General features: G+C 45.7%; 1 protein-coding gene across 1 annotated transcript in view; it reads left to right on the top strand.

The window, feature by feature from the left end:
* The window catches only part of LOC142072634 (uncharacterized), a 146169-nt gene extending 134147 nt beyond the window's left edge, over positions 1 to 12022 (top strand). The window contains exon 32 of the mRNA XM_075130122.1: positions 9887 to 12022. Coding sequence (XP_074986223.1) covers positions 9887 to 10264 — 378 coding nt within the window. The 3' untranslated portion in view covers positions 10265 to 12022. The remainder of the gene's footprint in view (positions 1 to 9886) is intronic.
* The last annotated feature ends 379 nt before the right edge of the window (positions 12023 to 12401 follow it).

Raw genomic sequence — 12401 nt, 5'->3', positions numbered from 1 at the left:
CTCTTTCAGTCAATTTTGCGACCAGTGTGGTTATTTTGTGAGCTTTAGGAATTTGATGGAGTGTGCACAGGTGAGAAAATATTCAGCAATATCACTGGATTCATCATACTGTGGACATAGTAGCTTCCATATATGGATTGTTGGAGAAGGATTGTTAGGATTATTCAGTATATTTTGCTGAGTCTTTGCCTTCTTCATCTCCAAAGCATGCTTCCTCTCTTTTTTTTCTCCTCCATTTCTTTTGCCTCCATTTCTCTTCTGTGGGCAGCCTCCATTTCTTTTTCTTTTGCCTTCATTTCTCTCCTGTGGGCAGCCTCCCTTTCTTTTTCTTTGGCTGCTTGTGCATCCATCTCCATCTGTCTGAGTTTTACCCGTCTTTCATGTTCCTTTTGTTTTTCCTTAGCCTCAAATCTGGCTAATTCCAGCTTCTGTTGAGTATTGCTCTCTGTCATTCTAACCTCTCTGTTTTTAACCTAGCTATACCCGAGAGTTAGAAAGAAAAAAAAAACCTGGCTTGTAAAATTTTGCTGTGCTGTAACCTGATACCTATTTTATCTGATAGCTGTTCTCAGCCTACAGAAAAATCCTTTTGTTAGGCCTGCTGCTCTGTCCCCCAGGCAGAGAGACAGAATCTACAGCTGTAATCACCTTTTACAAAACCTTTTAAAATCTTGCTGTGCTTCTGGTTCAAAATGATCTCACCTCTAACACCATGTCAAGGTTCCTTCCCCACTCTGAACTCTAGGGTACAGATGTGCGGACCTGCATGAAAGACCCCCTAAAATTATTTTTACCAGCTTAGGTTAAAAACTTCCCCAAGGTACAAACTTTGCCTTGTCCTTGAACCATATGCTGCCACCACCAAGCATTTTAAACAAAGACCAGGGAAAGAGCCCACTTGGTGACGTCTTCCCCCAAAATATCCCCCCAAGCCCTACACCCCCTTTCCTGGGGAAGGCTTGATAAGAATCCTCACCAATTTGTACAGGTGAACACAGACCCAAACCCATGGATCTTAAGAACAATGAAATATTAATCAGATTCTTGAAAGAAGAATTTGAATTAAAGAAAAGGTAAAAGAATCACCTCTGTAAAATCAGGATGGTAAATACCTTACAGGGTAATCAGATTTAAAACATAGAGAATCCGTCTAGGCAAAACCTTAAGTTACAAAAAGACACAAAACAGGAATATACATTCCATCCAGCACAGCTTATTTTACCAGCCATTAAACAAAAGGAAATCTAACGCATTTCTAGCTAGATTACTTACTAACTTAACAGGAGTTGTGAGGCTGCATTCCTGATATGTTCCCAGCAAAAGCATCACACAGACAGAGCAAACCCTTTGTCGTCCGTCCCCCCCCCCCAGATTTGAAAGAATCTTGTCCCTTCATTGGCCATTTTGGGTCAGGTGGCAGCGAGGTTATCTTAGCTTCTTAACCCTTTACAGGTGAAAGGTTTTGCCTCTGGCCAGGAGGGATTTTACAGCACTGTATATAGAAAGGTGGCTACCCTTCCCTTTATATTTATGACAGGTGCCCAGGGACATCCTGGGTCCTTTACCAAGGAAATCAAGTGACAGCATGTTTGTCTCATGAAATAAGGTCACAGATTGCCTGGATGAAAAGCGTTGGAATGGTTTTGGATGAGCAATTATTTATTAGACATGAGAGCAGCTTGTTAATTAAGTCTAGGCTCTAGAATGCATGTGGTGATTTTATTTTATATGTAGCCATTTGTTTTCAATACTTCTACTTGCTACTACTTGAACCTCTGTGCTTTGGTAAATGAACGGATAGTGGATCTCACTATGAACATATCTAAGTGCTGTGAGTTGAGTGGAGCGATGATCTGAGGTGTAACTGGTAAGCTGGGGTGCACTGTTTCTTTGGAAGCAGCAGATGTGTGCATACTGAGAGTGTCCAGTGATCAGAGTCTGGACACACCAGGGAGGGGATCAAGGGTTGGAATGTGCCTATCGCTAACCTGTAGAGTGAGAGCGGGGCCTCTGAGGCCGTGAGGGGAGGGCTTGTGTTACCCTTGGCCAAGCTGGGGAGCTGACCCAGTACAGGCATAGAAAAAGCTTCCTCACACTAAGGGCAGGTAGTAAGGAGCTGCCTCACAACCCTAGGTCCCTCTGGAAAGAATCATATTAGGTGTATTCCAGTAGTACCTGGGTACCCCAGCCATGGACCAGGACTCTCCATTGTGCTAGGCACTGTACAAACAGGGATTTTTAGGAATTGCAGCAAAGGAGAGTTTTGAGGAGGGATTTGAAGGAGGAAGATTAAGTAGTTTTGTTGATATTTATTGCGACCTCCTCCCAAGTGCGGGGGGGCAGCATGGGAGAAAGCACAAAGGAGCTTGTTCAAAGTGTGAGTGATGGAGGCTAGCATCATAGGCAAGGATCCTGAGGCCTCAAGTCCTTTTAGAACTAAGGTGAGCAGCAGCCATTTTGGAAGAGGTCAGTTTTCTCCTGGAGTTCTCTGCAGTAGAAAATTGTTTTTCAGAACCTGCTGAAGGAGAAATTTTCCTTTAAGAAGAACAATGGCATAAAATTACCATTAATTCTCAACCATTTATTCAAATATAGTTCACACAAATTAGTTCTGGGGTCCTGCAATTCTCCATTCAGGAATCACTGATACCTAGAGCATAGATTCATAAAGTTTAAGGCCAGAAGGGACCATCAGGATCATCTAGTCTGACCTCCTCTATGTTGCAGGCCACAGAACCTCACCCACCCACTCCTGTAATAGACCCAGAACCTCTGGCTGAGTTACTGAAGTCCTCAAATCATGATTTAAAAATGTCAAGTTACAGAGAATCCACCATTTGCCCTAGTTGAAACCTGCAAGTGACCCGTGCCCCATGCTGCAGAGGAAGCCATAAAAACAAACAAACCAACCCTCTACCAGTCTCACAAGGAGGAAAATTCCTTCCTGACCCCAAATATGGCCATCAGTTAGACCCTGAGCATGTGGGCAAGACCCACCAGCCAGACACCTGGGACAGAATTCTTTGTAGTAACTTAGAGCCCTCCCCATCTACTGTCCCATCATTGGCCGTCGGTGTTATTGTCTACTAGGAGTCACAGACTGGCTGTTGCCGAATGCCATTGTAGGCAGTCTCGTTATACCATCCCCTCCATAAACTTATCAAGGTCAGTCTTGAAATCAGTTAGGCTTTTTGCCCCTTCTGCTCCCCTTAGAAGGCTGTTCCAGAACTTCACTCCTCTGATGGTTAGAAACCTTCATCTAATTTCAAGCCTACACTTACTGATGGCCAGTTTATAGCCATTTGTTCTTGTGTCCGCATTGGTGCTAAACTAAAATAACTCCTCTCCCTCCCTGTTATTTATCCCTCTGATGTATTTATAGAGAGCAATCATATCTCCCCTCAGCCTTCTTTTGGTTATGTTAAACAAGCAAAAATCTTTGAGTCTCCTCTCATAAGGTAGATCTTCCATTCCTAGTAGCCCTTCTCTGCACCTGTTCCAGTTTGAATTTATCTTTCTTAAACATGGGAGAGGAGAATTGTACACGGTATTCCAGATGAGGTCTTACCAGTGCCTTGTTTAATGGTACTGACACTTCCCTGTCTCTACTGGAAATACCTCATCTGATGCATCCTAGCACCGCATTAGCCTTTTTCATGGCTGCATCACATTGGCAGCTCGTAGTCATCATGTGATCAAACAATACACCCAGGTCTTTCTCCTCTTCTGTCACTTCCAACTGGTACGTCCCCAGCTTATAGCAAAAATTGTTCTTGTTAGTCCCTAAATGCATGATGTTGCAATTCACACTATTAAATTTCATCCCATTTCTATTACTCCTGTTTTCAAGGTCCTCCAGATCTCCTTATATGATATTCCGGTCCTCCTCCATATTAGCAATATTCTCCAACTTTGTGTCATCCGCAAATTTTATTAGCACACTCCCACTTTCTGTGCCAAGGTCAGTAATAAAAATGTTAAATCAGATTGATCCCAAGACTGACCCCTGAGGAACACCACTAGTAAACTCCCTTCAGCCTGACAGTTTACCATTCAGCATGACCCATTGTAGTCTCCTCTTTAACCAGTTCCTTATCCACCTTTCTATTCTCATATTAATCCTCGTCTTCTCAAATTTAACTAATAATTCCCTATGTGGAACTGTATCTAATGCCTTATTTAAATCCAGGTTGATTAGATCTACTGCTTTCCCTTTGTCTGAAAAATCAGTTATCTTCTCAAAGAAGAAAATTGGGTTGGACTGGTAGGATCTACCTTTTGTAAAACAATGTTGTATTTTATCCCAACTACCATGTACCTCTATGTCCTTAACCACTTTCTCTTTCAAAATTCCAGTACCTTGGATACACCTGAGGTCAAACTAACAGGCTTGTAGTTTCCAGGTTGACTTTTTTTTCCCTTTCTTAAAAATAAGAACTATATTAGCAATTCTCCAGTCACAGGGCACAACCCGCAAGTGTACAGATTCATTAAAAATCTTTGCTATTGGGCTTGTAATTTCATGTGCCAGTTCCTTTAATATTCTTGGATGGAGATTATCTTCTCCCTTGTCTCCCAATTTAATCCCATTAACCAAAAGATTTTCATGAAAAAAACCCAACAAAATTGTATTCTGACTTTGGAACAATTGGCGAGTGATCCTTTCACCACACATAGATTTCTATATCCCCTGCAATGCTACCATAGCCAATGGAGAGGCGGGAGGCGGAGCTCCTTCCCTTACTCCTGCCTCTGTCTTTCTCTGGCTTCATGTCTGTGGGGGAAACTAGTTTAAAATATGCCATCACTTTCTTTGGGTGTCCCATATTCCCTGTAAGGGGAACCAATCCCTCCACCCTGATCAGCTTTTGCCAGGTTTTGTCTGGGGTCACTCTCCTTCCTGCTGCGTCTGACCCAGGTACAATCCAATTAGCATTTGTGATGGTTCCCTATCAGATTATATCCAGGTCTATTTCCCTCTGCAGGGGAGAGGGTGGCCATCACCCCTAAGTATTCCCAGCTGCACTTATATACCAGACCTACACAATCAGATATGAACTACAGCGCATATGGTATATGGCCGTCAAACATCTTGACAGATGAAAGGAGACGCAACAAAGTTGGTCCCCAGTGGTGCTTAGCGATGGTATGGGGAAAAGAGTCTGATACGTGAGCAGCAAACCTTCTCCCAGTGGCTACAGGTCTTCTCGCTAGATAGAGGTTGGAGCCCACTCTGCTTCCTTCCTTGCCTGTGAGCCTCAGCCTGGGCTCTCTGATGGCTCTCCACCGTGACTGCACCAGTTTTAACCCAGTTCCTCCCAGCTGAGCAGTTGTGGGCAGAGTTCTCCCAGTTGTCACTGGGAATCCTGAATTTCTTGAGACCTTGCTTGACCCTTGTCACTGTATCGGAGCTTTGGCCTTCCTCTGCGTCACGGGCAGTTCTTACGTTGGCCACAGAGCACGGCCTTCCACAGACGATCTTGAGGCATGCGAGTCACGTGTCCCAGACAGTGAAGCAAGCGAGCGTCCAGCATAGTCTGCATAGACTGTAGGCTGGTTCTCTCATGGATCTCGTTATTGATGATCCACTGGTACCAAGTGACTCCAAGAAAGCAGAGGTGGGAACTGTTCAATCTCCACTCCTGCTTGGAGTATGTGACCCAGCTTTCACAGCCATAAAGGAGGGTACTAAGGACAGAAGCCTGATAAACAGATACGTGTGTTCAGGGCTACCCATAGGCAGGGGCGGCAGGTTTGTAGAAATTTTGGTGGTGCCCAGAACACACAGAACCCTCACCCCCCCCCCGCCACCCAAACTCCCCACACACACCTGCCTAAAGCTCTGGGAGGGAGTTTGGGTGGGGGAGGGGGTCTGGGGTTCAGGCGATTGGGGTGCACGAGGGAGTGGGGATGCAGGCTCTGAGAGGGAGTTTGGGTGCAGAAGGGGTGAGAGGTTGGGCTTTGGGAGGAAGTTTGGTGGGGGACGGGGTCTGGGGTGCAGGCTCTGGGATGGAGTTTGGGTACAGGCGCTGGGCTGGGGCAGGGGATTGGGGTGCAAGAGGGGTGCAGGGTGCAGGCTCTGGAAGGGAATTTGGGTGCAGAAGGGGTGAGAGGTCGGGCTCTGGGAGGGAGTTTGGGTGGGGAGGGGGTCTGGAGTGCAGGCTCTGGGAACGAGTTTGGGTGCTGGGTGCAGGCTCTGGGCAGGGGGCGGGGGTGCAGGAGGGGGTGGGTGTGCAGGCTCTGGGAGGAGTTTGGGGACAAAAATAGGTGCAGGGGAGGGGTGGCAATGCAAGAGGGAGTTGGGGGAGGGGGTGTGGGGTGCAGGATGGGGGTGCAGGAGGGGGTGAGGGGTGCAGGCTCTGGGAGGGAGTTTTCGAGGCGAGAGGAGGTGCGGCGGTGGGGGTGCAGGAGGAAATTTGGGGGCCGGAGGGTGTGTTTGTGGAGGGGGTGTGGGTGCCGGCTCTGGAAGTGGATGGGGGGGGTTGATGCTTACCTGGGGCACCCCCTCCGGCAGCGGCTCCCAGGTGGGGCAGGCCAGGGGGTCTCCTCACGCTGCTGTCTCCAGGCACCGCCCCTGCAGCTTCCCATTGGCCGCAGGGGCATTTGGGGCAGGGGCAGCGCACAGCGGCATAACCCCCTCACACGGGCTGCAAGGACCTGCTGGCAGCCCCATGGAACTAGTGCGCGGGAAGCCGCTCAGCCCCGCTGGGTGGCGGCGGGAGCCCTCGGGCTGTTTTAAATCGCCCGGGGGCGGCAGGGGTTCTTTGCTGGAGCCGGGCCCCTGGGACAGGAATATTCCTGGTGCCCGGGCTCCATGGGCCCATAGAACTCGCTGCCCATGCCCATAGGCACTGACTCTGTGGGTGCTCCAGGGCTGAAGCATCCAAAGAAAAAAAATGATGGGTGCTCAGCACCCATCAGCAGCCCCCCCGATAAGCTCCTCCCCCCCCTGCACCTCCTGTGTGCCCGTGATCAGCTGTTCAGGCAGAGGAAGGAGGGTTAGGGGGAGAAGGAGATAGAGGGAGGAGGGAATAGAGGTAGGTTTGATGGGGAGGCTCTGGAGTGTCTTCCAGGAGTCTGCTGCATTACCTGAGAGTTTCTGCTCCTCGGGGGATTTTAGTTGCTCCATCTCCAGGATGACTCCATCACACAGTCCTCTTTCCTTTGTCCTCTCTTCTGCCTCTCTCCGGTACCATGTGTTCGCTTGCGTATTCATAAGAAGGAGGCACAGTCTGGACTCTAAGAAGTAAGGCTTTTTGTAGAACTAAAACAGAGTTATCTAAGACAAAGGAGAGCCATGTGCTCCCAGCTGTGTGTATCTTGGCCAGGGTTACAGGCTTTCCTCTTTTCCTGTTGTTTTGAAACTTTCTATGCAGCCTCTCCAAGTTTATTTTCTCTCTCTGTCCATAACAGGCTGAAACGTTTGCTTTGCTCAGCTGTTCTATAGCCTCTGTTTATTTAAAATGTGTAAAAAGCCTATTTTCTTCTGAAAATATTTTTTCTTCTAACCTTTACAATGGCTCTAAATGTGAAACACACACACAAGCATCCTAATGTTCCCCATAAAAAAATTCAAAATGGCCACCACACTAAAACTGTACAGTCCAAAAATAAGAGTGGAGGACATAAGCCAAAAGGAGGACATAGAAATCTGTCAAAATTATATGGTTATGAAAGGGATAGAGGGCTTTAATGCCATTAGGAAGGGCCACATCTCCATTGTTCACAACTACCAATCTTCAAATCATTAGGAACGTCACATGGTCACATTCTAATGAGGTTTCTGGTTTAGTGAGCATGTGTGAGACTTTTAGTTAAGAAGCCAAGGCATTTCCCAAACTAAAATCTTTGTTACTATTAGGGTGACCAGATGTCCCAATAAAATCGGGACTGTCCCGATTTTAAGGTCTTTGTCCCACGTCCCGACTGATGCACAGTCGGGACACCATTTGTCCCGATATTGCAGCTTTCGCTGCTCCGGCGTTTTTTTATTTTGTTTTGTTTTTCTTCTGCAGCTCTGGCGGGTTCTGTTTTTGTTTTTTGCTTCCTCTGTGTGTCCTGATATTTTCCCTGTTAAATCTGGTCACCCTAGTTACTATGGAGTTATGCCTGGTTTGGGTGGGGGGGTGCAGAAAGTGGGGGAAGGAGGCACATAGAGCCTTTAGCATGAGGGAATGGGGGACAGAAAGAGCCCTTGGCATGGGGGGAAAAGGAGAAATGAGGGCAAAGGAGTAATGCAGTTTCTCACAGAGCCAGTGCTATGGGAGGAGAATGGGTCATCTTGCCATGGGAGGAAGGGTGAATGGGGGGCCCACAGAAGTCCTGGTTTGGGGGAGATTAGGAGACCCTGGAATGGGAAGGGGACCCTGCACAGAACCCCTGCCATGGGAGAAGGGGGAAATGGAAGGCACACACAACCTCTGGTGTGTGTGGGGGGGAGAGTTTGGAGAGACTTGCAGGAAACCCCTGAAATAGAGGGGGGTGGGAGGGTGGGATGCGGGGAGCTACTTGGGGAAATGGAGGGATGCAGGGAACCCAAGGTGGGTGCAATGAGCTCAGCCTATGTGAGTTATGCAATGTGAGAACCTCCCTAGTTTATTTTATATGTTTAAATCCACCTGAAAATTAGATTAATTTGATGACTTGATATTGACCTACTGTCATAAATATAAAGGGAAGGGTAAACCCCTTTAAAATCCCTCCTGGCCAGAGGAAAAATCATCTCACCTGTAAAGGGTTAAGAAGCTAAAGGTAACCTCATTGGCACCTGACCAAAATGACCAGTGAGGAGACAAGATACTTTCAAAAGCTGGGAGGAGGGAGAAAAACAAAGGGTCTGGGTCTGTCTGTATGCTGCTTTTGCCAGGGACAGAAGAGGAATGGAGTCTTAGAACTTTTAGTAAGTAATCTAGCTAGGTATGTGTTAGATTATGATTTCTTGAAATGGCTGAGAAAAGAGCTGTGCTGAATAGAATGACTATTCTTGTCTGTGTGTCGTTTTTGTAACTTAAGGTTTTGCCTAGAGGGATTCTCTATGTTTTGAATCTAATTACCCTGTAAGGTATCTACCATCCTGATTTTACAGAGGTGATTCCTTTACTTCTATTAAAAGTCTTCTTGTAAGGAAACTGAATGCTTGTTCATTGTTCTAAGACCCAAGCGTTTGGGTCTGTGGTCACCTATGCAAATTGGTGAGGATTTTTACCAAACCTTCCCCAGGAAGTGGGGTACAAGGGTTGGGAGGATTTGGGAGGGGAAAGACGTGTCCAAACTAAGTTTCCCAGTAAACCCAGTTAAAGTTTGGTGGTGGCAGTGGAAATTCCAAGGGCAAAGGGTAAAATTAATTTGTACCTTGGGGAAGTTTTACAGTGTCTACACCTGCTGATGGGTCAAGTCACCCACTGCCATGAGAAAACCCATGGAAGTGCTTGGGGGAGCAGGGGAGGCTGCCCCAGGGTGAACAAGGTGGAGTTTCCATCACACTGTTGGGATGATCTGATGGCTGGTCAGTGCCCTTTGACAAATGAGTTGGTGGTCTTGGTCCGCTTCCTAGGGGACAAGTGTCCCCTCAGAAACACTGCCAACAGAACTGGCATTAAGTCCCCCGTGTTAATGTTGTCAGTAGAGACACCAGGGACTATGTGAGCCATGTAGACCTAACTTCTTTTCCCCCCTCCACAGACGGTCCCGTCAGCTCAACAGTATGGTGCATCAGTCTGTGTGTGTGTGTGTGTGTGTGAAATCTGATCTGCCACTGGCCACATCATCCCAGATCTGGGGTTTTATATAGGACAGTATCGTAGTCTATGATTCAATCAATTCTGCCTTTGTAATGGGCTTAAATTAATTCTTTTAAATGTTTCATTTCTGTTTCCTGACATTGCAGACAGTGAAGGCGATATTCGCTTTTTATGCTCAAAAGATCAAGAAAACTCTGAATGAGATGGAAAGAGAAGACGCAGCCTCACCGGAGAAAAAACCTGACAGGGAGCGGGAGAAGAAGAAGGAAGAGTTGAAGTGGAAATTGGAATGGTTACAAAAAGTGGAGCCAGTAGTTATCAATATTGTGTTAAATCTCAGTGGTTTGGGAAATGTGCTAACCAGTCAGCAAATCACGTTCATGAAGGGCCTGGCAAACCTTGTTGATGGAAGAATTCAGAGAGCAAATGATGAAGCAGAAGTAACTGCAGTAGTGAGTGAGGCTGCAAAAGAGGGTGATCACCTGCTTCACAGAAAATCTGCTGAACTAGCTTGGGAGAGATGAGAGTAAGAAACTAAAGCAAAGCCTGGATCAAATGGCAGGTTCATATTCTTCACTAGTCCAAAGTGAATTTAGGGAAACTGAATTTAGCAAGGAATTCAGTGCCTATGCAGACAGGTGTGGTCCTGAAATTTTTTAGCCTTCATAGGAGTCCTGCCAAAATCTGTTAAAATCGCTGTGCTCTCAGCAGGGTGTACCATGCCCCTTTTGTGGATGAGCCTCCACATCTTTCTGTCAGTGTAAGAACACCCCCTCCCCAAAAGACACTCTGTCTGCAATGGGGGGTTTGTCGGCATAGCTACATTGGACAAGCTTGTGATTTTTTCACACTACTGACCAACATAGCTAGGCCAATGGAACTTTTAAGTGTAGACCAGGCCTAAGTTGATTATATATGTACACAAAAGTCCTTGTACTTTTTTCAACAAAATTAATTTTGAGCCCAAGCCAAGTCCAGTGATAGCTTCATTGTTGCTTGAAAAGTCAGTTTGGCCATTTTGGAGTTATACAAGCATGTAAAAAAGATGGGGGTTTTGGTTGGTTTTTAAATCAGGATGTGATACTCAAATGGCTGACCCTAAACTGGCTGCAGGGAGCTCAGGAAGTACAAACCCTGCAGCACTTCCTCCTCCCCCTGCAGTTCGAAGCTCCATGTTGGTGGGTTGCTGGCAGAGGCTGCATGTGAGCAGCATTGCCAACCTTATGTTCAACAATCCTAAGTCAGACTCCTCCCTCCAAAAAAATAGATAGTTTTAAAAACCATGAGAATTTAAAACATCATAAACTTTCTTTCATTTGCATTCAGAAATATGCCTGCCTTGCTCCTTGCTGCATACCTGACAAAATTTGCAATCAAAGCATATATTTACATGTATTTGCCTACATTTGCATATAAATGTTGCTGCTTTGTCTCACTTACATTTAACTATTGTTCATGTCTCACCCATTCATTTCACATTCACTTTGTCTTTCCACTTTCCTGAGTTCTGGGTACATTGTGAGAGAACTGTTGGAGGCAAGGTACATCGATGCAAAGGTCCTGTGCCTCTGTGCTACATCCTGACCCACTGCAGGTCTCACCTGGATCTGTGAACCTGGCTCCAGTTGGACACAAGTAAATAAAATGGGGAAAAATAATATTTAAGTCTAGTCAGCTAAATAGTTACAGAAAGCTGTTCTTGAACAAAACCTGGGCTGAAAATCTGTTCTCACAAACTGTCAGAATGCTTAATAACAAATTAATTAATTTGTAAAAATCAAATAGGCTAAATTAATCATACACTGTTAAAAATTATTTGACCAGTTCTAGTGATGTTTGTCTAATTTTAATATAAGACACTTGTGGCAGAGACAGGAATTGCAAAAATGCCTAGAGCTCTTCTTTCATTTGACGCTTGGCTCTGCCCAGCAAGGTGTCAGTCATAGTCAGTTAAGCCCTAGATCCTCCAGGGTGTTTAGGCTTCTAGTTTGAAATCCCTTTATAGATCTCAGCCTTAGAGTCTTAGTCATGGGTTTTTTTAAGTTTTGTTGTTTTAATTTTTAGCTTTACGTAGATCCAACTTCTGCTTATTCACATCAGACTGACCAGGTAACTTTACAGTTGTTTCCATTAAAGTTTATTAATTGTTTTGCTGAAGATCGTAGCTACACTTGCACTCGTACAACATTGTGACTTTCCTGTATTGAACTGAATGACTCAGTCTGAGGTTTTGCTGTTTGATTTATTTTACATTAATTAAAGCTCTTAGTTTAATTCCAGAATTATCAGGACTTTATTCTCTTTGTAAAGGGTGAAAATCACCCTGTGGCACACACTGGGGGTGGGGGAAAGGAAGAACAAAAGAAAACCCATGTTCTGTAAGAAGATGAACTTGTTACCTCTTGTCTGGAATGTGGTGTTTTCTGGAGAGAAAAAGTCAGGAAGTGGGCTTTAGGAAAGTTTTGTTCCAGCCCAGGAACTGGATCTAGGGTGTGGTTCAGCCAGATTCACCCATTGTGTTGTGTCTTTTGTTCTGTTTGCAACATCTGTAAAATGAAGGAACCACATAGGCATATTGGGTCCAAAAACCAGTGTCTACTTACAATTGTGATGAGTTGGGGACTCTGTCTTTACAACTTAATGTATGCTGCATGGTATCAT

This window comes from Caretta caretta, chromosome 6 (genome assembly GCF_965140235.1).
Source record: "Caretta caretta isolate rCarCar2 chromosome 6, rCarCar1.hap1, whole genome shotgun sequence".
NCBI classification, from domain to species: domain Eukaryota; kingdom Metazoa; phylum Chordata; order Testudines; family Cheloniidae; genus Caretta; species Caretta caretta.
This window is presented reverse-complemented; position numbering and strand designations above follow the sequence as displayed.